The 27255-nt window shown below is 40.7% G+C and overlaps 1 protein-coding gene across 2 annotated transcripts in view; it reads left to right on the top strand.

Annotated features, from left to right (window-relative positions):
- Nucleotides 1-27255, top strand: part of LOC122543209 (signal transducer and activator of transcription 5B-like) — a 118742-nt gene that overhangs the window by 87745 nt on the left and 3742 nt on the right. For both annotated transcript variants that reach the window (XM_043681675.2, XM_043681674.2), the window contains exons 11-20: nucleotides 8586-8708; nucleotides 11867-11959; nucleotides 12432-12638; nucleotides 13319-13413; nucleotides 14544-14680; nucleotides 16472-16618; nucleotides 21101-21158; nucleotides 24117-24248; nucleotides 25343-25435; nucleotides 26624-26701. In XM_043681675.2, coding sequence (XP_043537610.2) covers nucleotides 8586-8708; nucleotides 11867-11959; nucleotides 12432-12638; nucleotides 13319-13413; nucleotides 14544-14680; nucleotides 16472-16618; nucleotides 21101-21158; nucleotides 24117-24248; nucleotides 25343-25435; nucleotides 26624-26701 — 1163 coding nt within the window. The remainder of the gene's footprint in view (nucleotides 1-8585; nucleotides 8709-11866; nucleotides 11960-12431; nucleotides 12639-13318; nucleotides 13414-14543; nucleotides 14681-16471; nucleotides 16619-21100; nucleotides 21159-24116; nucleotides 24249-25342; nucleotides 25436-26623; nucleotides 26702-27255) is intronic.

Below are 27255 nucleotides of genomic sequence, written 5' to 3'. Positions count from 1 at the left end.
AATGTTCTTGTGTCAGTTCAAGAACCTGAATTCATAAAATACAGTATCGTACCATACAGCACAGAAGGAGAACATTAACCTATCATGTCTGTGAATGTTCTCTTCAAGAGTAACTCAGCTAATCCCACTCCCTGTTGTTTTGTTTCACCTGACAAATGTCATCTTTTCACCAGTGCCATCTAGTTCTCAGCTTTTCTGACGATGGGAATGGTTTCTTGGTATGTGTTCTGTGTGAACGTCTCATAATTTTTGAACACTTCTATCAAACCAGTTCTGTTCTTTCTCTTCAAAGGATAAAATTCCCAATGTCTCCAATCTATCCATGTAACTGCAGTCCCCCGTCTTAGAACCATTCTCTCAAATCATTTTTGTCCTCTCCCTAAGGTCACCACATAACATCCTAAAGCATGCTGTCCATAATTGGACATATTTCAGTTGTGGCTGAACTAGTATTCTATAAAAGTTCAACATGTATTCTATGCTTGTCAAAGAAACTAAAAGCAATAAAGCCCAGGATCCTGTAATCCTTTTAATCTTTCTCTGCCGTATTGTATGTGCACATAATTCTCTAACTGTTCCAGTGTCCCTTATCTGCTTTAATGTCTCTCCTCACTTTAACTACCAAGATGTAGCTCTGCACATAAAATTTCATTTTTTATGTGTCTGCCCATTCTACCATCTTGTGTCTGTTCTCCTTGAAGACCATCATTTATCCTCTTGATAGTTTGCAGTACTCTTCAATATTTGGTATTGTCTGCAAATTTTGAAATTGTGCCTTGGACATGCAATACTTAAATTATTAATATACAGGTAGTCCACACCTAAATGTTATAGTTCTGTTCCTGAGAATTGATACTGGAGTGTGGGAGGCTGAGGGGTGACCTTTATAGAGGTTTATAAAATCATGAGAGGCATGGATAAGGTAAATAGACAAGGTCTTTTCCCTGGGGTGGGGAGTCCAGAACTAGAGGGCATAGGTTTAAGGTGAGAGGGGGAAGACATAAAAGGGACTCAAGGGGCAACTTTTTCACACAGAGGGTGGTGCGTGTTTGGAATGAGCTGCCAGAGGATGCAGTGGAGGCTGATACAATTACAGCATTTAAAAGGCATCTGAATGGGTATATGAATAGGAAGGGTTTAGATTAATTTCTGATATCTGGTCGGCATGGACGAGTTGGACCGAAGGATCTGTTTCCGTGCAATACGGCTCTATGACTCTAAGTGAATTGTGGGTCCCCATAGGAATTGGTTGGGCTCAAAGACCTTGACTTTTAGAAATTAAAAAAACATTAAAACATTTGCCCAGAGCTTCCAGTCTTTGATTTGTCTAAACCTGGACGTGTCCTGAATTGACTATGCAGCAATTGACTGTGCAGTTTAGATTTCCAATGAGCAATTGTCCTGTGCCTGGAACCCTCCAAGAAGTTCCCAGACTGAGTTGGAGTCATAGATTATGGTAGTTTCTGACTTTTTAACATTATTAAAACTCCTGGCTAACTATAAAACTGAATTATAAGTACCATCACCTTGAGAAGTCGTATTCAACAAACTAATAGAGCTAAAGACAAATACCCTGGCCGTGATGGTTTGCACCCTCAGATGCAATTAGGGATGGGAAATAAACGCTGGTCCAGCCAGTGATGGCCACATCCCATAACTGAATTTTTAAAAATCCTAAAAGGTGTTTACAGAGATGGTGAATGTATTGGTTGTAATTTTCCAAAAATCCTTGGATTCTGGTGAAGTAGAGGATTGGACAACCACCAATTTGACACCCCTTCTCAAAACGTGAGGGAGGCAATCAGTGAGTAACTATAGGCTGATTAGCCTAACATCTCTTGTTTGCAAAGTATTGGAATCAATTGTTGGGGAAGTAATAGCAGAACATTTGGAAAATAATCATCCAATCAAGCAAAGTCAGCATTCTTTCCTGAAGAGGAAGTCTGGCTACTTTAGAGTTTTTCCAGGAAGTCTCAACCTGAGTGAATATTGGGGCACCAGTAGATTTATGTATTTGAACTTCCAGAAGACTTTTGACAAAAGTACCTCACAAAAGGTTAAGTCATGAGTTAAGCGCGCACGGTGTTGGAGATTAGTATATTGGAATGGATAGAGAATTGCTCATGGGCAGGAACCAGTGAGTGGGGTTAAGGGGTTCTTTTTCAGTTGGTGACCTGTAACCAGTGGGGTTCCGCGGGGATCAGTGTTGGAACCGCAACAGTTTACAGTCTGTATGAATGACTTCGAGGAAGTGAATGCACTGTAGCCAAATTCACAAAAATAAGTGGAAAGGCAGGTTGTGAGAGGGATACAAACAGTTTAGAGAGATTGATAGGTGAAGTAGACAAAAAAAATTGGCAAATGGAGTATGATAAAATGTGAAGTTCATTTTGGAACAAAGAAAAAACAGGATATTTAAATAGAGAAACACTGCAGGGAGCTGCAGCACAAAGGGATTTGGGGGGGGAACTTGTGCATCAAGCACAGAGCTAGCACACAGAGCAGCAGGTAATCAGGAAGGCGAATGGAATGTTGGCCATGATTTCAAGGGGTTTGAAGTATGAGAGTAGGGAAGTCTGTCTGCGACTGTACAAGATGCTGATGAGACCAAATTTAGAATACTGAAAGCAGTTTTGGTCCTTTTTTATTAAGAAAAAAAGATCATTTCATTGGAGGCAATTCAGAGAAGGTTCATTTAAGATGATCTCCAGTAAGGAGGGGATTGTCTTATTAGCAAAGGTTAAACAGGTTGGGATTCTACCCACTAAGTTAGAAGAATGAAAGGTAATTTTATTGAAATGTGCTGGCGAGGTGAGGAATAGGGAGAGTGAGGAGTTGAACCCTGGGCTACAGGAATGGTGCGGGGGGGAGGGGGGTGGGTTTGGATTCCTGGACGAGTGGGGCTCTTTCTGGGGAAAGTGGGGCCTCTACAAACAGGATGGTCTTCACCTGAACCAGAGGGGTACCAATATTCTGGAGGGGAAATTTGCTTATGCTCTCTGGGTGGGTTTAAACTAATTCAGCAGGGGGATGGGAACCCAAATTGTAGTTTGATATACAGGGGTATACTAAGAGTAGAGAGGTCCAAAATGGGGTTTTAAAATTGCATGAGAGCACCGACAAGCAAGAATTTGGTTTGACGTGTGCCTACTTCAATGCCAGGAGCATCCGGAATAAGGTGGGTGCACTTGCAGCGTGGATTAGTACCTGGGACTTCGATGTTGTGACCGTTTCGAAGACATGGGTAGAGTAGGGACAGGAATGGTTGTTGCAGGGTCCAGGAAAGGACATTTGAGGACTCGTCTACTGAGATAGTATGGGCTGAGGTTAGAAACAAGAAAGGAGAGGTCACCCTGTTGGGAGTTTTCTATAGGCCTCCAAATAGTTCCAGAGATGCAGATGAAAGGATAGCAAAGATGATTCTGGATAGGAGCAATAGCAACAGGGTAGTTGTTATAGGTGATGTTAACTTTCTAAATATTGACTGGGAATACTATATTTCAAGTATTTTAGTTGGGTCAGTTTTTGTCCAGTGTGTGCAGGAGGGTTTCCTGACACAGTATGGGGACAAGCCAACATGGTGCGAGGCCACATTAGATTTGGTACAGGGTAATGAACCTGGCCAGGTGTTAGATTTGGAGGTAATAGTGACCACAATTCGGTTATGTTTACTTTAATGATGGAAAGGGATAGGTATATACTGCACGGCAAGAGTTATTGCTGGGAGAAGGCAGTTATGATGCGATTAGGCAAGATTTAGGATGTGTAGAATAGGGAAAGAAACTGCAAGGGATGGGCACATTTGAAATGTGGAGCTTATTCAAGGAACAACTACTGCGGATCCTTGATAAGTATGTATCAGTCAAGCTGGGAGGAAGTTGTCAAACGTAGGAGCCGTGGTTTACTAAAGTTGAATCTCTTGTCAAGAAGATGAAGAAGGCTTATGTTAGGATGAGATGTGAAGGCTCAAGGCACCTGAGAGTTACAGGTGAGCTAAGAAGAGCCAGGAGGGGACATGAGAAGTCGTTGGTGAGTAGGATCAAGGAAACCCTAAGGCTTTCTATAGGTACATCAGGAATAAAAAAAATGACTAGAGGAAGATTAGGCGAAAGTGAGGACTGCACATGCTGGAGATTAGAGTCAAGAATGTGGTGCTGGAAAAGCACAGCAGGTCAGGCAGCATCTGAGGATCAGGGGAATTTACGTTTTGGGCAAAAGCCCTTCATCAGGAGAGTACCACTAGAGTAAGGTTAGGACCAATCAAGGATAGTAGTGGGAAGTTGTGCGTGGAGTCCAAGTAGATGATGAAGCACTGAATATTTTTCGTCAGTATTCATACTAGAAAAAGACAATATTGGCAAGAAAGATACTGAGATACAGGCTACTAGACTAGATGGGATTGAGGTTCACAAGGAGGTGGTGTAACAATTCTGGAAAGTGTGAAAATAGATTAGTCCCCTGGGCTGGATGGGATTTATCCCAAGGATTCTCTAGGAAGCCAGGGAGGAGATTGCCGAGCCTTTGACTTTGATCTTTATGTCATCATTGTCTATAGGAATAGTGCCAGAAGTCCGGAGGATGGCAAATGTTGTTCCCTTGTTCAAGAAGGGGAATAGAGACAACCCTGGTAATTATAGACCAATGAGCCTTACTTCAGTTGTGGCTAATGTCGGAAAGGGTTAGAAGAGATAGGATTTATAATCATGTAGAGGGGAATAAGTTGATTAGGGATAGTCAACATGGTTTTGTGAAGGGCAGATTGTGCCTCACAAACCTTATTGAGTTCTTTTGAGAAGATGACCAAACCGTGGATGAGGGTAAAGCGGTTGCTGTGGTGTATATGGATTTCAGTAAGGCGTTTGATAAGATGCCCCAAGGTAGGCTACTGCACAAAATGCGGAGGCATGGGATTGAGGGTGATTTAACAGTTTGGATCAGAAATTGGCTAGCTGAAAGAAGACAGAGGGTGGTGGTTGATGGGAAATGTTCATCCTGGAGTTCGGTTACTAGTGGTGTACTGAAAGGATCTGTTTTGGGTCCACTGCTGTTTATCGTTTTTATAAACTAGCTGGTTGAGGGTATAGAAGGATGAGTTAACAAATTTGCGGATGACACCAAGTTCAGTAAAGTTGTGGACAGTGCCAAGGGATGTTGGGGGTTACAGAGGGACATTGATAAGCTGCAGAGCTGGGCTAAGAAGTGGCAAATGGAGTTTAATGTGGAAAAGTGTGAGGTGATGCACTTTGGAAGGAGCAACAGGAATGCAGAGTACTGGGCTAATGATAAGATTCTTGGTAGTGTAGATGAGCAGAGGGATCTGTGTCCATGTACATAGATCCCTGAAAGTTGTCACGCAGGTTAATAGGGTTGTTAAGACATACGGTGTGTTAGCTTTTATTAGTAGAGGGATTGAGTTGCGGAACCATGAGGTCATGCAACAATGCTGCAGCTGTACAAAACTCTGGTGCAGCGGCACGTGGAGTATTGTGTACCGTTCTGGTCACTGCATTATAGGAAGGACGTGGAAGCTTTGGAAAGGATTCAGAGAAGATTTACTAAGGTGTTGTCTGGTATAGAGGGAAGGTCTTACGAGGAAAGGCTGAGGGACTTGAGGCTGTTTTTGTTAGAGAGAAGTTGAGAGGTGACTTAATTGAGACCTATAAGATAATCAGAGGATTAGATAGCTTGGACAGTGAGAGCGTTTTTACTCCGATGGTGATGGCTAGCATGAGGGGACATAGCTTTAAATTTTGACCTCTATGCCTAGCTGGTGTGCAAAAATAATCTCTTGCCCGATCGTATCCTTGTCAAAATGAAGGACTTGCATTTTTATCATGCCTTGGAAGATCCAAAATGTTTCGCAAACTACTACGGCAATCCTGTTGGAGACTGTTAAAGTTTAGAGAAGAAATCTGAGCACCCGTCAATCAACCAATTGATTGAAGTAGGCCATAAACAAAAACAAACTTTATTACAAATCAAAAGAAATCTTTCAAAAAAAAAAGCTTTGTTAATTTCACAGTATTATCTAGTTATATTTTATTTTCTCTTGCACATGCACTCGCGCTCTCCTTTCACTCCCCCTCCAAGTTCTCTAGCTTACTCGGGGTGCATTGCTTAGCCAAAAGTTAATGGAAGAACCTCCATGTAATCTAGCTTTTGGCAGTGAGCCAAATAGAAATGCAAGTTACTTATTTTCGTTCAACAACTGTTTGATTCTGCAACCCATGAAAATGTATATTGTTAATGTACTTGTCCCTCCATCCAGACTCCTTGGCTCCATTAGAGGCTTAGAAGTGTTCAAAGCATATTTATTGATCAAGTTTTCATCATCAGTCCTGTTCGCTGGTGACTGGACTCGAAATGTTAACTGTTGTTCTCTTTACAGAAGCCGCCAGACCTGCTGTGTTTCTCCAGCATGCTCTTTTTGTTTTCATTGCAGGTTCCTTTGTGTTTATAATCTGAATTATAAGAGAGCTATCTGCAATCCAATTTCATACCTTTTTGTATTGTCAGAATATGGGGAGGAAATGGCCTTGTGGTATTATTGCTGGACTGTTAAACCAGAGACCCAGATAATGTTCTGGGGACCTGGGTTTGAATCCCATCACGACTGGTGGAATTTGAATTCAGTAAATATCTGGAATTCAGAATCTAATGATGACCGTTAATCCATTGTAGATTGTTGGCAAAACCCATCTGGTTCTCTAATGTTCTTTAGGGAAGGAAACTGCCATCCTTCCCTGATCTGGCCTACGTGTGACTCCAGACCCACAGCCAATGGGGTTAACTGTTAACTGCCCAATTAGGGATGGGCAATAAATGCTGCCTAGCCAGTGATCCCCACATCCTGTGAATGAATAAAGAAAGAAATCAACCACAGCCTCATTTCATTCTCCCAGTATTTTAATAATGCTACGATAGCTGATTTCCTCTGAAATTTCTTGTCTTACATCTTCTCAGTTCCAAATATACTTCCTCCTCCTAAATTATTATTTTCCAGAACCTCCCCTAGGTAATTATACTTCTCTCAAAAATCTAAAGGCTTTAAAGACCAAGCTTGATGACGTCTGTTCCCTACTTCCTGACTTGCTTTATTTTTTACTTGATTCCATCTTATTTGTATCCTGCACTTTGACCTTTGTCTAGCTACCTTAATAATAGGATGGCTGTACTTAAAATCCTCTTCTTCAATCATTTTTTTTTTCATGTTAGTCAGAAGGCAATTAAATGCAAGGCAACACACATTTCATTGGCTTTGTTCAAACATGTCATGTTCAGTAAAGGAGATTCAAAACTGCTGTAAGATCAAAACATATGTTGAGTAATCTCTTGAACTTGAATAACCAGAAAATGAAAGATAGAGCAGAAAGCTTGGTCTTCATTCACTTAAAAACATTTAGTTGTATACTGTGTATCTCTAACTGAACATTTTGTAGCCCTTCTAAGAATGATGATGAATTGGCATCAGCAGCACTGTGCACTCCCTATACTTTTATGTGGAGTTGCTTTGGTTTTTGATTATGTTTGTACAAAAAATATTTGCAGTTGCGATGAACATTGTAATTTTGCAGCAAGGTTAATTCCTTTAAACTGCTCCTCTCAGCTGTCCTTAACTTTGTTGGCCACACAAGCTTTTAGTTGCTGCCTCAATCTTTTCCAGAAATTTGGAAATTTAATGAAAATTGTTCAAGTAATTTGTTCCCTGATTTTCTTTCCTGCCGCTTGCTTTAAAAAAAAGTGTTTGTTGGCCTGTGCTGAGCACTTCCTTCTATGTCACAGCCAAGATCAGGAAAGCTCCATCTGAAGAAGCCTGAATGAGGCCCCCGTACATTTAATATGACGGTTTCAGTCATTGGCCATAGATGTTGAATTTTTACTTTTTTGTGACTGTGCATGAAAGAAAGAAAATCACCTCAAACAACTTAATGCAAAATGGATTACTTTTACAAGGGTTGGGTGCAGGCACAGATACAATGCTTAAAAGATATTTGGATAAGCACATGAATAGAAAAGGTTTTGAGGGAGCGGGGCCAAATGCAGGCAGGTGGGGCTAGTTTAGTGTGCGAACATGATCGATGTGGACTGGTTGAACCAAAGAGTCTGTTTCCATGTTGTATGACTCAATGATCAGTAACTGCTCCGGTGTAGCTAACTGATTATTCATTCTATTGGTGGACGATTGTGTGAATGATATTAATGAGTGAAGTTGGAATACAGACATAACACAAGCAGTGATGGATGATCAATTAAGCATTTTGATGGTGTTGACTGTGGGAGAGGTTACTAAGAGAATTCCCTGCTTTTTTTTAATGGGATCTTTTGCATCCACCAAATTATTTGAAAAAGAGAGGCTATACATTGATGCAAAAATGTAATGAACAGGGTGTAGATGAAAAGTGAAGAGCAGTATATTTAGGGGGGAAATGAAAAATGTCTGTTGTACACTTATGAATAATCTGAGGTATATTTATACTTCTTAAAAAAACAAATTTTGTTTCTGTCTCTAAACTGTTGGTGTACTTTCCCATTTGAAAATATGTACTTTTAATCAAAAGCATATTTTTCTTCTCCCAAACTTCAAGTCGTTAAAGAAAATCAAACGGTCGGACCGCAGGGGGACCGAGTCAGTGACTGAGGAAAAATTTGCTGTTCTATTTTCTTCTGAACTCAGCATCACAGGCAGTGAAGTGAAATATCACGTTCAGGTATTGGATCATTTGTCAGTAATCGTCATTTTGTAAGTAGTACGGAGAGACTTTTCAAGAGAATTCTGACAGCGTTAAAGCTGGCTTCTGTATATATTGTCATTTTAAGTACTTTCACATCCTGCACCAATTAAATTAGAGGACGCATGAACAGGTTTGCCCTGAGCCATATAAATACCATTCTAACTGCTATAATTGGTTGTTGGTGTTGCTAAATTGAACAGTTAACTATTCTGTTCCCTTGCATGAATGTGAACCTGGCATGTAAAGTAACATTTCACTGCATCAGTGCGCGCTGCCCCCAGCCTTAGCAGTTAAAAGGCAATTCATCTGCATTGTGCAGTAATCAAATATTTTGAGTAAATCTCTCAGTAGAAACTGAGGAAGGAGTTTAAAAAGTCAAGTGCCAAAGTAAATGCAAATGGGCCAGGAATTTTGTTTCTGGGTCCTGATCCCATCCTTGGGATAACATGTAGGTTGGGAACCACAAACACCGGTAGCAGGAATTTTGAAAGAAGTAAGCAATTAAGTGCCTCGCTCCAGAAGTCCATCCACTTAAAGACAGTGGGTGGGCTCCTGTCTCGTTATGGCCAGTTGGAGATTATCTTCCTGTTAGAGATGGTAGCTCTACTGTTAATGCTGAAGTGTGAAGGGAGGCATGAGGGGGCCTCCATTCCCAGTCACTAGGTACAAAGAATAAATATGAAGTTTCAAAAGGATTAGGGCACCCTTAGTAATAGCTGCTGCTATTCTGGCCAATCTTTAGAGGGACGCATACCATGTTGTCAGAATTGGAGGCTCCATTCATCTACCCAACCTGTCATTGGGCGACCATCACCATTTAGAGTCATACAGCACAGAAACAGACCCTTGGTCCAACTTGTCCATGCTGACCAGACATCCCAATTTGTCTGAGTCCCATTTGCCAGCATTTGGCCCATGCTTCTCTAAGCCTTTCCTATTCACATATCCATCCAGATGTCTTTTAAATGTTATAACTGTATCAGCCTCCTCCACTTCCTCTGGCAGGTCATTCTAGACATGCATCACCCTCTGGGTGAAAAAGTTATCCCTCGGGTCCTTTTTAAATATTTTCCCTCTCACCTTAAATCTGTGCCCTCTAGTTTTGGACTGCCCTACCCTAAGGAAAAGATCTTGGCTGTTTACACTATCCATGCATCTCACGATTACAGAAACTTCTATAAGATCACTCCTTGGCCTCCAACACTCCGTGGAACAAAGCCCTCCCTATAACTCAAACCCTTCAGTTCTGGCAACATCCATGTAAATCTTTTCTGTGCCCAAAGCTTTCATAGCTAGCTTCCACGTGTAGCAGGTAACCTGTGCGCTCAGTCAGTATTAGGAGTGTGCCCAAGGGACTTTAATTGGTTACCTGCCACAGTTGGTGGAATAACCATTCCTTTTCATTATTACACTCCTGGATAATTCCGTGAAGGTAGGAGCATATTGTAGGGCTGTTTTGACAGGATTCCCTCCCACTTCCAAGCCGTATTTACTGAATGTTTAAATTTGATCTCAAAACGCTGATGATGAATGTTGAGGTCCCAGTCCCAGAATGCTGTCATTATAATAATTGTAAGACAACTATTTTGACTGAAGAAAACTGGAGAATAGTTTCAAATGAGCTACCAAAAACCCAAAACTGTATTTGATTTTAAGCTTTAAATATGTGAAAGGCAAAATATAAAACTAGTTCACCCACATCAGCCTCCTTCTGTGATTATGCCTATACCCAAGTAGTGACCATTTGATGCAGGATTCAAGGCAGTTCATCAAACAACACAGTCCTGTGACTTGGCTGTCCAACTTAGACTTGGAAACTACACAAGGCAACGTGGAATAAGATGAAAGTTGTAACATGTTGAAAGAACAATGATGCAAACAATTGGATGACCTACAAAATCACCCACCACTCCTAGTGACATTGAACCCAAGCCAAGTATAGAATTTGTTTGCAGATTGGTTCCAAATTTGCACCAACATATTGACACCATGATCCCACATTTAAAATGTGATTTCCTGCAACTCCGTTACCGAACACAGCTTGGTCAGTACAGAGACACCACCAAAGGTTGGATTTTGTCAGAGAAGTGTCAGCCCCAACTAGAAACTGCAAACCTAGGGTCAGTCCCTCCTTAGTTGTTTCAGGGAGCCCCAGCTCCATCAAGGCTCTTGTTTGGCTCCAGTTCCAAAAGCTGTCGGCCACTCGGAAGTTGAGCAGTTCCTGAGTCCCAGCAGAATGATTGGCCATGGTTGGGACTGCACCCAGCAGAGAGACTCATTGGTGGATGCCAGCCCAACTGCAGGGTAAATGGAGTCAGATAGGCATCAGTGAGTAAAGGAGCTGTTTTGCAATGGGGAGTAGAGAGAGGAGAGAAATTTGCTGTGAATACTTTACTAGGAAACACTGCATCCCACCTTCCTTGGAAGAAGGTTGCCAGGGTACTCCAGGCAGACTTCCTGAATAGCAGAAGAATCTCTTTTACTTAAAATGTGCAATTGTATATTTCAAAAAAACTTACGAATAAAGTATATTATCCACAAGTAAATACAAGTACAAAACAGGTCTATGCAGAGTTTGCAGTGGGATTTTGACATTCCTTATTTAGAGCTTTGATCCATTGCAGCGAAAAAGCATTTCTTAATCATGAAAGGAAACTATTTGTATTCCTATTAAGCTGTCGAGGGTACCTCAAAACTTAGCAGACCCTTATTAAATTTTGGCAGAAAACCCTTTCGGCTGTGATTTTTCCCAACTGTTTATATACGATTCTGCTATCGAAATAAGGGAGCAGGTTTTAGCAAGGTAAACATAGGGGAAGGTAGCACACAATCTCCACTTGCCACAGTAAGGTAAGTAAGGAGAAGGTTAGCAACCCAGTCCTACCTGGCTCTCTTACTACCTTGCTTTAGATCCTGTTGGCATTGGTGCCTTGTCTTATTTTTACTGGCCCTTGTTTCAAACCAGCTGGATTTTGGGCAAAAGGAAGTCCAGAGAATTCTAAATGAGGTTTGGGAGTTAAAATTCTATCATGATTGGATCAAGGATCTAGAGTTCATATCAAGGTATGGGAGTGAGTTGTGACTTTTCCTGTGACCAAATAAAGTTCAGTAAACTGTTTCCTGTTATGTTGCAGGCTATATCACTGCCGATTGTCGTAATTGTTCATGGCAGTCAAGACAACAATGCTACTGCTACAATCTTGTGGGACAATGCATTCTCTGAGATTGTAAGTATGTTTAACTTGAAATATTTTACTTTCAATTTAGAGGTGCAGAGCACGATGAGTAATTGAAGTTTGGCTTTGACATATTCCGCTTATATCTCTTTAAGACTTCTTTTTAAAAAGTAGCTATGAAGTGCAATTCATGGTGTTGTCACTGAGTCGTGGTGTTAGGTTTAACATGCAAGCCTGGTCAATTCCTAAAGCTGCTTTTGCTAACTCCTGTCTTTCACCCTATTGCAAACCTTTTGTTCTTGTCTAGCGACCCTTTGATCAAAACCTATTATATTTCCAGTTTAACCTGGTTTTGATGTAAAGTCACAGCTTGAAAAGTTAATTTGGTTTCTATTCATGTGTGCTGCCGTAACCTTCTGGGTATTTCCAGCATTTTCTGTTTGTTTTTTCCTTCTTTCGGAATTCCATCATTGACAGTAGTCTGCCTTTTGATCTAGAATCCAGTGTTGTTTTTGTTTTGCAGGAAAGATTGCCATTCCACGTACCAGATCGAGTGTCATGGTCTCAAATGTGCGAAACCCTCAATATGAAGTTTATGGCAGAAGTACAGTCAACACAGGGCTTGTGCAAAGAGCATTTTGTCTTCCTGGCACAGAAAATCTTTGATGAGCAGAGCTACAGCATGGAGGACTTTACCAATCGTATGGTCTCTTGGTCTCAGTTTAACAAGGTAACAACAACTTGTCTAAAAGTCTGAGTTGTCATGCAGCAATCCTGTTTTGATGTAGCCTGATGTGTTTGGAGTAGTATGATATGAATTGTTACACTAAATTATTATATTTTACTCTGCCACATACCCCGAATTAGTTTATGGGGAAATTTTAACCATGGGAGGAAGATGAGATAAAATGACAGGATGTGGGTTTGCTTTGCAATCCCACCGCTTTTAATTATCTGTCTTCAGCCTTGAAGGCTACCTGAGCCAGAGGAGTGCTTGTATTTAAGTGGCAGGGTCACATCTCAGTAACAACTTCGGCATGATTTTGGCATTTTGACTGCATGCCCCAACTACAGGCCACTCTGTTTCTAGCCCAGCAGCAAGGATCCAGGCTGAGGTTTTTGGCTTTCTTCTGTACCAGGAGAATCTCTCACTTTGCCCCCATCTGCTGAATTTCCTCCCTGCAATTAAACTCATCCTTTCGATACTCCATGCCCCAGAGGCACTTCATACCCTTCAGGGCAAATAGGTGATCTGCTTCCAAGCAGCAGCATTGTGAAACTTAGAAGTATATGACAAGTAACCTGGAATGGATTTTGATTAATTATATGAAAATATCCAGACCTGTAGTTATAATCCTCATGTGTCTAGTGATTTTTCAATGACTATGACTCTGTTCTTGATTCCTGCAGGAAAACCTCCCTGGGAGAACCTTTACATTTTGGCAATGGTTTGATGGTGTGATGGAGCTCACAAAGAAACATCTGAAGGATTACTGGAATAATGGGTAGGAATTTTTAATTGGTATTAGTTGATTGAGCAGCATGTCTGTGTGGACTGGCAGATGTTAATTTTGGTGTTTGCCTCAAACACCTTTGTTGAAATATAGGTAGTCCTCACTTAAAGCTGTGGTTGTGTTCCTGAGAATCCTGTTTTTAAGTGAAATTAGTTTAAAGTGGATTATGGGTTCCCCTGGAATTGATGTTAAACTAGTGCTGGGTTTCAGTTGACACTTGCTTGGGAACTAAGTATAGATGTTGAAATACTCGATCGTATGTGGGCAACACTGCATTACTGGCTGAAATAACTTGGAAAAAATAAAAACGTTGCCAAATATCACAAAAATGTTGTATTCATTTACATAACTCTCTCTCTGTTATCGCTCCTGAAACTCAGCTCTGTCTGTCTCACTCGCTCTGTCTTTGGTTTGTGTTGAAAGTTCCTTTACAACATGGTGCTGAGTAGGTCCTAGCATCAAATGACTCAGACGTACATTGACATACAATGTACTTGAAGTGATGGTAATGAGCAATGACGACATAATCAAAAGAAATAATCCTTCAAAATAAAACATTATTCTAATTCTGTGACAGTAAGTGAGGGCAACATTAAATAAGAACTTCCAAACATACAAATGTCATCTTTAGATTTAACAAGTAGATTGGAGCATAATTCTGTACTGGTTTTCAAAACCAAATCCCTCGAAAGAGGTGAAGACATGCATTTGAATCTCACTCTGTATCTCTACTGATCAAATATGATCAGTTGGGCCAGATTGCAGTATAATCAGTCAGTCATTTTCTTGTTGAAGTATATAATTGCATTTTCACAATGAGTTGGACATCTTGTAATTTGCAGAGAGATGGTGACATTGTAGCTGTCTCATAAAGGTTCAGACTATTTTGGATGTTAAGAATGCTAAATGTGCCTGTTTTCAGCTGCTGATATTCAAAATATTGAAGTATTAACAGTTAGAAAAATTCCACTTCCACATTGTCCTACCCAAATATAATGTTGCAAACTAGTATGGGTACAAGAGACTGAAGGATTGTCTGCCTTGGCTTCTTGCTGCTGTTCTGATCTCTGGGGAGGGATTTCCTGAAGAGTGCATTCACTATACTTGCCTTTTATTTGCAGGTTAATTCTTGGTTTTGTAAGTAAGCAGTATGCCAACAGACTGCTTAATCAACGAGTAAATGGGACCTTTTTGCTGCGCTTTAGTGACTCTGAGATTGGAGGCATTACAATAGCATGGATTGATGACACTGAGAAAGGTATCACTTTCTGCTTACAACACTTAAAGATTTATAAATTTTAAATATAATGTATCTATTGGAAAACCTTTGGATATATTTGCTCAGACATTTTGTTTATTTAACCTATTTTTCTAATCAATCTGTTAGGAGATGTTATTGCACATCTCTGGAGCGGGTGGGATTGAGTCCAGGGGTAAGGACAATACCACTGCGTCACAAGAGGGCCCATTCATTTATAATAATGGCCCCTCTATTTGATATACTGCAAATCAAAGTGCATTGTGGGGACTGTTTATGATTTAGATAATTGGGACATTTTGAAATTTAAATTACAGGTCACAGGAATCCAGGAAGAACATGGACTTCCATAACCAAAAAAAAGTACAGAATGTTTAAGAGGTGTTATTAAGCTGGAGGCAGAACTGAAACGAGCCCGCTAGTCCCTGCATCCTCAATTGACACCATGTCTCTGCATCAATTTCAAACTTGCCATATTTGAATTCTCCATGGCCTCATTCCCACCATTACTACTTCAAGCTCCTCTAGACCTGTCTCTCTGTTGTTCCAACTTTTCCGTCTGTATCCTTTTCTCTCCATTCTACTATTGGTGGTCGAACTTAAATGCATATGATCCTGCTGTTCATTCTTGCTACATCTCTCCACCTTCAGAAATAATCTTAAAAGCTACATTTCCAATAAAGCCTTCAGTCATTTTCCCTAACTGTGAAGCACTTTGGAAGTGAATATTCCCAGTTAGCGGTTCCGTTCCTAAAAATAAGTGAATGAACGGTTTCCGTGGGAGTCGGCATGAAAGCTGGAGTTGGATTCTGTAGGTGTGTAAGTTGAAATACTTGGCTGAATGAAATTAAGATAAAATATACAAGAAAAATGTAACTTTGTACCTAGAGTACATCCTGTTTGCACTTACACAGCACTGTGCTCAAATGTTATTGCTCACGTTCCTGTCACCTCTGTGCTTGCTGAACTGTGAACCCTTTCTTCTCTACTACCAGCGTATTTTCTCTTTCCGATATCAATGGTTACCAATCGCTGCTCCTTCAGCCAACCTGCAGGGATTTGCTGGAATTCTCTCCCTCAGCACATCCATTCCTTTAATTGTTGAGTATGAATTCTGACGCTGTGAAAGCGCTGGGCCTTTTATAATTCATGATCTTTTTTTAAACCTGACAAAACTGATCCTGACTCTTGCAGCTGATCTTCACTCATGTTGAAACTCTGGCATTAGATCAGGGAAGTCACTTGAAGTCTCGTGCAGCTGGATCCTTGCTATGTACAAAGATGTTGAGCCACATTGGCTCGAGGGTTGACGAAGCCACTCTGTGATCATGGTGGTAGAACTGCTTGCTGACAGGAGAGCCGCTTTGTGCTTGGTGCACTCACAGTGACCGAAACTTTGTGATTGATGCGGGTTGGCAGATCATGAAGGAAACATTAAAATGCACCTTGTTATGTTTGAAATTGCAGGTCTCATTAATTAGTGTTAAAAGAGAATAATGTTAAATGGGGCAATGTCATATGAGGTCTACCTGTATTTTGTGTTGAAAATACAGCTTTGTGTTGTCATTGGAAACATTTAAGTGACTCAAGACTAACCAGGTTGCCTTCAGATGAGGTTCCTCCATATACAGTGCTCGGAAGTGAAGACCCATGCAAAAAATATTTTTGAACTAATTATTAACTTTTTGTTTGAGCATGCATTCAAGTGTTGAACTGTACAGACAACAACTTGAAGATGTTTCCCATCCAATGTTATGCATTGTTTTGGCCTGATTGTGTTCTTTGTTATAGGTGGCAGACAGGTGTTCAATGTCCAGCCTTTCACAACAAAGGATTTAACTATTCGATCGCTGGGAGATCGTGTCCGAGATATTGAACGTTTGCTTCATCTGTATCCCAGCAGACCCAAAGATGAAGCCTTCAAAAAGTACTACACAAGTAGGTACAAAGAGTCTTGTGTTAAGCTGTGTACAATTGGGTTACAAATCGCTAATTAGTTTACAGTGTGGTTATACTGCAGGGGGATGAGGGCTGCTTTGATATTATTGATGGGAGAACAATGCACAGCTTGCAGCAAACTCAGCACCTCCTGCTCTACATTGTTCAAAGTGCTGCTTAACAAAGATCTGATGGTTACATTTTTGCTATTAAATTTTAAAGGGCAATTTTTGTTTGATGCATTATTTGGGTGACAACAGGAATTGCAATTGCAGAACGTAATGCTGGCAGTTGGTACGAAGGATTTTTAACGTTGTTCTGGATATAACTTACATCCAGAGCCTCAACCTGAGCTACAAATCTTTTAATGTTGTGTACGAGTTTAAATTGTGAAATATGCAGTTCAAATTGAAAAGTTCCCAGCCTTAAGCAAGATTTTAACACGGTGTGGATATTTTCTAATCAACCTGTTGGGCGATGTTCTTGCCCACCTCTGGAGCATGTGGAACTTGAACTGGGTCTCCTGCCTCAGAGTTAGAGACATTACCACTGCACCACAAGAACCTCATTTTGACAAGGTGTATACTGATGGGAAGTTGGAATTAGTTAAAGGAGCTGAAGCCAGTTCCCCTCTAACTGGGCCAGGTAGACTGTTAATGTTAGGTGTGTATGAAACTCGCCAACTTCATACTCAAGTGTGACTAGAAATACTGTGCTGGGGGGTTGGGGCAAGAAGGAGGAAAGATATTCCTTTGCTTTTACTTTTTCTAACAATATCGACCTTCAGGAATTGGCTCTTATAGTACTATAGGCAAAGTTAGTTGGTTATCTGGTAGGCGACTAAGATTTCTTTTCTCTTCCTAGGTTCAAAATTGTATAGGAACTAGGGTGATAAAATAAAATAGAAAAACTAAACACAACACATAATGGAATACGATAATGAAGTAGCTAGTTCAAACACAGAACAATAGGATTGCTGATGCTTCACAGCCACAACGTGCAGGAGCTCCTGGATATCCGTTTGATCCAGGACAAACATGTCCACCGGAAATGTTTGAAGTTTGAGCAGTTTCGGCTCAAGTTGAGTTGGAGGCTGAATATAAACCGGGAAGGGGCAGTTACCTAGATCCTTTGTAACAGGAGGCAGTTGCAATTCTTAACATGGGGTTTTCTGATTTTGGTCAGTGTCCAAAGAGCAGGAGAGTGTGACTGAGTGTGAGACAAGTAAGGGGATCCAGAGGGTGTGAATGCAGGAACTGTGTCTTTGCAAGTGTTGAACACATCCAAGGTTCTTTCTGCCTGTTTGAATGAGAGTGGGGACTGCACAGTAGATCAACTAACTGACAATGGAAAGTGGTATAGAAGCATTTAAGGGATGAATGTAGGGACAATATAGTCAGTGATTGATGTCACTCTCAGCAGCAAATAGCATGAGTCCAAATGGTTGTATTGCTGCCCAGTGGAAGGCTTCAGGATATCTACTTCGGGCTGGAGAGGAACTTGGAGTGGAAGGGGAAGATTTAGTCATTGTGCTCCATGTAGGTATCAGTGATGTTGGCAGGACAAAGAATGATGTTCTGCATACTCCGTATGAGAGGCTAAGAACCAAATTAAGAATCTCGAGGTCTTAATCTTTGATTTTTTTTTCTCCCTGCATTATCAGCTGAGCCATGCTCAAATTAGCATCTGGCAAATCATTATAATCACTGAAACCTGAAACAAGGAGTACCACTCGGCAATTCAGCCCTTTTTATGCCTGCTCCACTGTCATTTTGATCATTGTTGATCCTCTATCTCAATGCCATATTCCCACTTTCTCTCCATTCCCCTTGATGCCTTTTAATATCTTAAAAAGTGATCAATCTCTTTCTTGAATCTACTCAGTGACCGAATCACAGCCTTGTGTAGTAGCAAATTGTGCAGGTTGGCCACCCTCAGAGTGAAGAAACGTTTCCTCACCTCTGTCCTAAATTGCCTACCTTGTATCCTGAAACTGTGTCCCCTGGTTCTAAGCTCCCCACCCAGGGGGTTACATCCTTGCTGCATCTAGTCTGACAGCCCTATTAGAATTTTATACATTTCAATCAGATGCCCTCTCATCCTTCTAAACTGTAATGAATACAGGTCAAGTTAAACAAATCTCTCTTCATAAGACACTCCTACTATCCCTTGGATCAGCCCAGTGAACCTCCCATTGGCAAGTGTACCCTTTCTTAGGTAGAGAGACCAAAATTGCATTTAACGCTCTGTGTGTGGTGTCACCAATGCCCTGTCCATCTGCAGTAAGACATCCCTACTTCTGAGAGAGATTAATGTGTGGCTAGTGCGGAAGTAGTAGTTCGAACATCAAGGGCTGAAGGGCCTGTACTGTGCTATAATGTTCTATGTTCTATGGTTTACAAGGCATTGGCACCAGTATTTGGGATCTGTATCACTGGGACAGTCTCTATTTGAACTCAGCTGAGCATGCGTTCTTGCGAGTCTTGTGACTAGGGAAGTAGAGATGATTTTAAACTGAGTAGTGGGAGCAAGGGATTGAATTTGGGAAGATGTGGTAAATCAGAGGGTTAGAGATTAGGCAAATGAGAAAGGCCTTAATACAGGAAATGAGAAACAGACCGTGACAGGAGGGATAAAGAGTACAAACTTAAGAGTAAATCAACATTTTAAGGCTAAAGGGAAGCAAAGGGATGTAAGATTATTGGAGTGTGAAAGATGAGCTCATTGAAGCATAGAGGATTCTTAAGAGTCTTGACAGGGTTAATGCTGAGAGGAAGTTTCCTGTCATGGGAGCTTGTAGGACCAGAGCGCACATCCTCAAAGGGGCACCAGTTTAAGACTGAGATGGGGAGGAATTTCTTGAGTTGAGAGTCTTTGGATCTCCTTACCACAGAGAGCTGTGGAGCAGGGTCCTTGTATGTATTTAAGGATGAGATCACTTCCCCAACTGATCAAGAATCTAAGGTTGTGGGGAAAGGGTGGGAAAGTAGACATGAGAACTGTCGGATCAGCCACGATCCTGTTGAATGGAGGAGGGTGGAATGGCCTACCCCTGTTCCTGTTTCTTACAGGTAGGTGGGAAGTTTGAATTTGTGGCTGTACTTCGACCAGTCAATTAAATCTTATGAAATAACAGGATAGATTTGAGAGACCAAATGGCCTACTTCTCCTAGTCTATATATTCTGAGAGTTTCAAAGCTGGACCTGATTGGTGCACTCATTGGCTCCATGTGAATCAGACGTCTTTGCTGATTAGGGAGGATGGAAAGACCGCTAGCTCCTACACTGTGTTGGCTGATGGCTCAGTTATTGGAGGAAGTGGAAAGCGAAGTGTAAATAAATGGCAAAATCTGCAGTGTTCCCTTTAAGGATACTGTTTAAGTCAAACCAAATTGTATGGGAGCAACAGGCAGAACAAGCATAGCACATGTTCTGTGTATTAAGTTCTTGAGGATCAATGGTTACAGGGAGAATGGGGATGAGAAACTTATGAGCCAGGATTGAGTGGCGGAGCAGACTGTATGGGCTGAATGGCCTAATTTCTGCTCCTGTGTATTATGGTCTATTGGCTTATTTAAATTGGCTTGGAACGCCAATTTAAATATTGAAGTAAAGTTCCTGCCTATTTGTCAGGCCACTAAATTCATGGCCCACTCAAATTAAGTCAGTCATGTAAGGTGCCTCAGATGACCCATGGGTGACATTTGTTTCTTGAAGTATATTTGCTTCCTGCCCCATTTTCTACCATAAATAAGCAGTAAGTACATGAAAATTGCCTCCTACGTTTCTCAAAATATTGATTCAATCTCCACTTGCAATATGGTGAATTTAAATCAGAAGTCAACCAAGTTCCACTGATTCACAAAGTAGGTTATTCATCATTTTTTTTCAGAAAAGAACTCCATACAAAATGAATGAAAATGTCAGCCATTTCTGGGCCTACATGTATGGTGACAAATAGTTGATTTCTCACCCTGTTCATTTTCAGTATTTATTGCTTCTGACTTACTTTAAATTATCCTTGTGCCTGTACTGGGTCACACTAAACATATGAATTAGGGGCAAGAGTGTGGTTTATAATTGCAATCAATGGCGATAGGACATGGCAGTCAAGACTTTAATCGATGTTGTCAGTTGTTTGGGGAATTATTTTTTGTAAGGATAAAAACATTGAGGAATTTGGTGCAAAGGCAGATAAATGGAGTTGAAATACAGATCAACCTTGTTCAAAATTGAATTACAGAGGGTGCAGAGGGCTGAGTGGGTTACTTGGGCTCCTATGTTTCAACATTAATTTGTGTGATTTTTAAATTGCACTCAGAAATTCAGTCAAATGTATGAATATCATCCCTGTGTGATTTGATAATGTCTGGTTTACCATTTCAGTGATCAATAGTTTAAAAATCTTTGAAAGACTCTTGGTTTTTGTTGCTGAACATGTTCAGATTAAACCATCAAAGAATCTTGTTTTATTTTCCACAGAGGAAGTGAAGGGAAAAGATGGGTATCTCCATGCTGGAGTAAAAACTACAGTGAATGGGTAAGCAAACACAACCATGTGAGGCCTAATTTGTTGACCTTTGCTAATTTTAGTGAGTGAAGTGTACCTGCCCAGAAAATACTTGTAGACTATAAGTCCAATTGTCTAAATGTGCACTCATGACAGGAAACCTCAAGTATGCTGCAGAATTATAGGTACACTTCCCATTTCCATCTCTCAAAGTTAACTAACGTTCAGGAAATATCTACCTTCTCTGCCTCTTGCTGATATTGTCAGCCATCTCCTGAATCCTATGACTTCTGAAGGTATCAATCACTGACCCAGGGCATTTCTGACCACTTCCTACTATCACTCATTACCTACATCCATGTACTTCCTGTTTGCCCCCTGGAATAAATTCTTCTCCCTAAACCACTACTAACAGCCTAATCTTTTTGCCTTCCTTTTGTACTGTGATCCTGTTGCAGCTGTCCATTTGCTAAACCACACTGTCACCTTTATCCTTTGACATTACCTCTTATTTTTAAATAAAAATCTTCATAGCTGCCATCCTTGTGGTTCACTCTGATAGGAACAGTAGACCATTTAGCCCGACAAGCCTGTTCTATCATACTAACTGATATCGTAAATCTATTCTTCTACTTGAATACTATACCCTTCCCTTTCCAAACTGTTGTCGCCACCCCAGTCAAAAATCCCAATTCTCAACCATTTCTGTCCTTACAAACTAATGTCATGTTACCAATGTCCCTTTTACCTCTAAAGTCTTTGCATGTGTTGTCAGCTCCCCAAATGCACATTTAAATCTTTGATTTCCAGCTCTTACCATATCATCAAAAAGCCTTTTAAGCAAAATTACCAACTACATTCTGTGTAATTGCATCTGTGTTCCTTCCCTCCCATGAACACTCTGCAGCTTTTGACACATTGACAGTGAATGGCAGGATTCAATGCTGCTTCTCCATAGGCGCTGGCTTTGTTTGATTGCCAGGCTTATTCATCCAAATGGCAGAGAATGATTTTACTTTTCCACTCCCAACGCCTTTAGACCTTTAGCTGCTACTGTTATCTTGCCTCCCAGGCGAAGACCATTGTGTCTGTTCCGCTACTCAATTAGATCACAGTTGATAAGGACCTCCATTCCGTGTGCTCTACCTCTTCACTTCACCCCGCCCCCCCCCAACTCCTATCTCTATCTCACTCTTCCTCCCACCAGTCTTTGCAGTCTTTTTTAATAAGACAGTTCCAAATTTCCATTATCCTTTGTGTGAAAAGATGCTTCCTGACATCAATCCTGAGTATCCTAAGCGTTAATTTTAAAATATGCTCCCTTGCTGTGGGCCACCAAAGGCAATTATTTCTCCCAATCTGCTTTATTGAATCTTTTAACTACTGTAACATTTTGACTGCCTGACCCCCTCTGCTTTCTATGTAAGAAATGTTTCAAGTCTGTAATTTAACTCTGAGAGTTGTGACTGTTATAAATAACTATTAATAGCATCAGCTGAACTTTTCATTGAAATTACGACCCATAATCATTCCAAAGCTGTTAATTTATTCTTCAGTTGCAAGCCTGCAACAAGTGTAGTCAACAGCATGACTTGATTCATAAGGACATAAGAACCAGTAGTAGGCCATCTGGCCCATCGAACCTGCTCTGCCATTCAATAAGGTCATGGCTGATTTTTTTGTGGACTCCGCTCCATTTGCCTGTCTTCTCACCGTATCCCTTAATTCCTTTACTGTTCAAAGAATTATCTACCTTAGCTTTAAAAACATTCAATGAGGAAGGCTCAGCTGCTTCACTGAGCAGGGAATTCCACAGATTCACAACCCTCTGGGTGAAGAAGTTCCTCCTCGATTCAGTCGGAAATCTGCTCTCCCTAATTTTGAGGCTATGCCTTCAGTTTCACCCGCCAGTGGGAACATCCTCTCTACTTGTATCTTATCTATTCCGTTCATAACTTTATATGTTACTATAAGATCCCCACCTCATTCTTGTAAATGCCAATGAATATAATCCCAATCTACTTGGTCTCTCCTCATAAACCAATCCCCTCAACTCTGGAATCTACCTAATGAACCTCCTCTGAACCCCCTTCACTGCCAGTACATCCTTTCTCAAGTAAGGAGACCAAAACTGCACACAGTACTCCAGGTGTGGTCTCACCAGCTATACAGCTGTAACATAACCTCCCTGCTTTTAAACTCAATCCCGTTAGCAATGAAAGACAAAATTCCATTTGCCTTCTTAATTACCTGTTGCACCTGCAAACCAACCTTCTGTGATTCATGCACAAGGACACCCAGGTCCTTCTGCACAGCAGCATGCTGCAATTTCTTACCATTCAAATAAATCCTTTTTACTGTTATTCCTACCAAAATGGATGACTTCACATTTATCAACATTGTACTCCATCTGCCAGACCTTTGCCCACTCACTTAAACTATCGATGTCCCACTGCAAAGTTTCAAAGTCCACTGCACACTTTGCTCTACCACTCATCTTAGTGTCTTCGGCAAACTTTGACACGCCACATGTGGTCCCAACACCAAATCATCTATGTAAATTGTGAATAATTGCAGTCCGAACACTGAGCCCTGAGGGACACCATTAGTCACTGATCACCAACCAGAAAAACAGTCATTTATCCCTATTCTATGCTTCCAGTTAGTTAAGCAATCCTCTATCCATGCTAATACATTGTCTGTAACGCCTTGCATCTTTATCTTGTGCAGCAGCCTTTTGTGTGGCACCTTGTCAAATGCCTTTTGGAAATCTAGGTACCGCAACTATTGGGTCCCCGTTGTCTACTGTGCTCGTAATGTCTTCATAGAATTCCAGTGCATTAGTTGAGCATGACCTGCTTTTCATATTCATCTCACCCCTTGAGTCTCTCAATAACCTACTTACCATTTTCCTATGCATAAGTCTTTCCTGTGCCATCAGAGAGAGAGAGACGGCTAAATGCTCATCGTTTTTACGTGTTATTTCAGCGAACAAGCACAAGTGGTGGCACAACCCATGGTACCCTCACCAGTGTCACAGTCTTGTGTGGCGTGTACAATGCCTGAAATGCCAGGATGGTCACAGGTTCCATGCAATCCGGGTAACATCAGCTACGATAAGTAAGTATAGAAGTTGTTTATAAGAACTGGTGTTAACAAATTTAGTTGAATTTCCATTGTCGCCACACATGTTTTTTCGTAATTAGCAATTCTTTCCCCCTTTTCCACTAATTCTCTTCTCTTTCTTCTACTAGTTCTCTTTCTTTCACTCTAAGTAATTCTCTCCCATCGCTTGCACCGGTTTCTGTTTTCATTCCATAATTTTTAGGAGTTATCTGAGGAGATACTTTTCCTGTTCCTGAGAGACAGCAGTCCTGCCTGCTGAAGGTTAACAGTCAGCTGACCACAGTCAGTTGGCCAGTAAATACTGCAGGGCAACTGTTCTTTCCCCTGTTTCCACCTAGTCAGTGAGGGGAAGGGAGGTGGGTTGTCTTTGGTGCCCTATTAAATCTAGCCCATCTACGAATTTGTCAATGTTGTTGTAAGTGTTTCAGATTCTGGATAAAATATGAACAAATTGTAGAAAGTCGATCACTTTTAGTAGAAGTGCAATTTGCGGTATAATGTTACACTCCAAAAAATAACTATTTAAACAGAATTCAGAGAGCACTTAATTTCAGTTAGCTCCATTCCAAAAACACACTTTCCACTAGTTCCTAGCTCCCCACATTTTAAATAACTAATTCTCACCCAGTCGGGGTCAGTTAGCTCAGTTTTAGCTCAGTTAGTTCAATGGCTGGTTTGAGATGCAGGGAACCACCTAGAGCGTAGGTTCAATTCCTATACTGCCTGAGGTTCCTAAGAAGGTCCTATCTTTTGAACCTCTCCGATCACCTCCCTTCTAATGAGAGCAGCCCTATAGTCTGATGGACTATGGCGACTTTATCTTTTACTTTCCTCGCCCAGTTAATCTTCATGAGTATATCCAGCACATGTTCTTGCAATCCATTAGGACTCAGGTATTCTTTCAGATCATATCAGATGATATTGTATAAAAGTTTAGGGTCTCCCATTACAATATGTAGTTAGTGTGGTTGTTCAGCAGAGGACTATTGTGATTTGACAGCAGCCTTTGCTTTTAAACTATCTACCTTATTAAGGTTTAATTAAATCAATACTGGATTAAATACAATTATTCTGTCATCTTTTAACAGGGGTGATGTTGCAGTTAACGCTTCCATTTCATTACCTCCCAGTATGATTTTACCAACAAGCCAGAATGAAGACTTTACGAACGCAATTCAGGGGTCAGTCCTGTTTCTAAAGACTTTACTTTGGTTTGAGAAAGTGTTAGAGTTAGGTTTTTCACACTGTCAAGAATCTGAATTTTGTTTATGAACCTTTTGTAACTGCTCTGATATTAATGGAATGCTGAATTTTCCTCTGAAATCCTACTTCAAATGAGCAATGAGGCTATGCCTCTCCAACTTGAGCTCCATTTCCTTCTGTGCAACTCACTTGAATTTAATAACCCTGATCTCTTTGGGTGCTCCAGTATTGCTGTTTAGTTTTTGTTGATCAATTAACAAGCGAGTCTCCTGACTTGTATGGATCAATATACAAAGTATTATTAATAGTCACTTGGAAGTACAGAATTTAAGTACTGCTGTAAAGAAAAAAAGTGACGTTGCTGAAGCTTTTTGTCTTGTTGTCAGGACAGAATTGCAAGAATACCAAATTTCAATGGGAACAGCAATTACCATGCCTTTGAATCTAGCCACGCTTGCAAACTTAAATTTGGTATCCAATATTTGATGTGAATCTGCAATTGGACAGCACTTACTAAACAATCTCAATAGTACTAACAGCCAAATTGAAATCATTTAATTGAGCTTGCAATGCGGCTCACTTCTACTTGCTACATATTTATATGCAGGGTTCTGTCCTTCGAAAATAGAACATGTTCTAGTGTGGAGCCTTTACAACTAGCCAAAAGCTTTGGGAGACTGCCATCCCCAATGACGACCCTGCCTTAACTAATTGGAGTCAATTTGCCAACTAATCAGTACCTCTTCTCACAGAGTGTAAACTGTTTCCTCTTGCATCTGTCCTGACAAGTCCAAGACAAAATGCTTGGACAGCATGTCTCTCTCAAGTGTTATTACTTCCTGAGCAAAAAGAAGTTAGTGCTGTTCTTTCACTGCTTTAAGGTACTTGTGCAGCTCCTAGATGTTTTCACAAGATCCCTTGTTAAAATAACTAACTTCTGTTGAAGCCTCCTCCGAATTGAACACCCAAGATCATGAATTCTGTGTGGGTAATCACAGCATTAGCCTATAGTTGATATACAGTGTCATAGTATTTTAAAGATTCAGTAACAAGTTAGACACTTTTTAAAGCTTTGCTTGCACACTCCAGGTTCTTGGAGTTCACAGCCATGTAGCAAGGCAAACATATTACATGACCTGACTAATACTTTGTCTTTCTTTGAAAAGCAACCATCTCGTTACTTCATTTGGAAGTGAGAATGACATGGACGTGAACTTTGATGACGATCAACAGTTTGTAAGAGGGTGAGCCAAATCAACATATTTAGATCCCTTTTGTTGCAGGTAAAATTTCCTCCGTCCACCACCTTTCAACTTGAACTCCCTCCACCAGCAGCTCATGTTAGCCGCACTGTTTATAAAATGCACTGCAGCAACTTGCCAATGTTCCTTTGACAATACCTACCAGACCTCCACTACCTCAAAGAACAAGGTTCAGCAGATGCATGGCAACAGCATCCACCTGCGAGCTCCCCCTCCAAGACTCACTCTATCCTGAATGTCAGGCTCGCTCTTCAGTGCAGTGCTCAGAAATACTTGTATCTGATTTTATAGCTGCTTGTTTTGTTTTCTCCTGATGTCCTAGCCCTTCTCTCATCCAATCACAAAAAACTGATCCTTCATCCTTGTGTTGTTTGTAATATTTTGCTCCATGCAAAGCATATATCATGTCATTATATCGAAATAACTGCACAATATAATTTACAGTGTATGAAGCATTTTCAGATGTTTCTGAAATATACTGTGTTGTGCCAATGCAATTTTTAATACTGAAAATAAAGACCTTTCCATGTCTAGTT

Source organism: Chiloscyllium plagiosum, unplaced genomic scaffold (genome assembly GCF_037043375.1).
Source record: "Chiloscyllium plagiosum isolate Xiang-an unplaced genomic scaffold, Cpla_swu_hap1 HiC_scaffold_53X, whole genome shotgun sequence".
NCBI lineage: Eukaryota > Metazoa > Chordata > Chondrichthyes > Orectolobiformes > Hemiscylliidae > Chiloscyllium > Chiloscyllium plagiosum.
The sequence above is the reverse complement of the archived record's forward strand: the minus strand, read 5'-3'. Positions and strand labels throughout refer to the sequence as shown.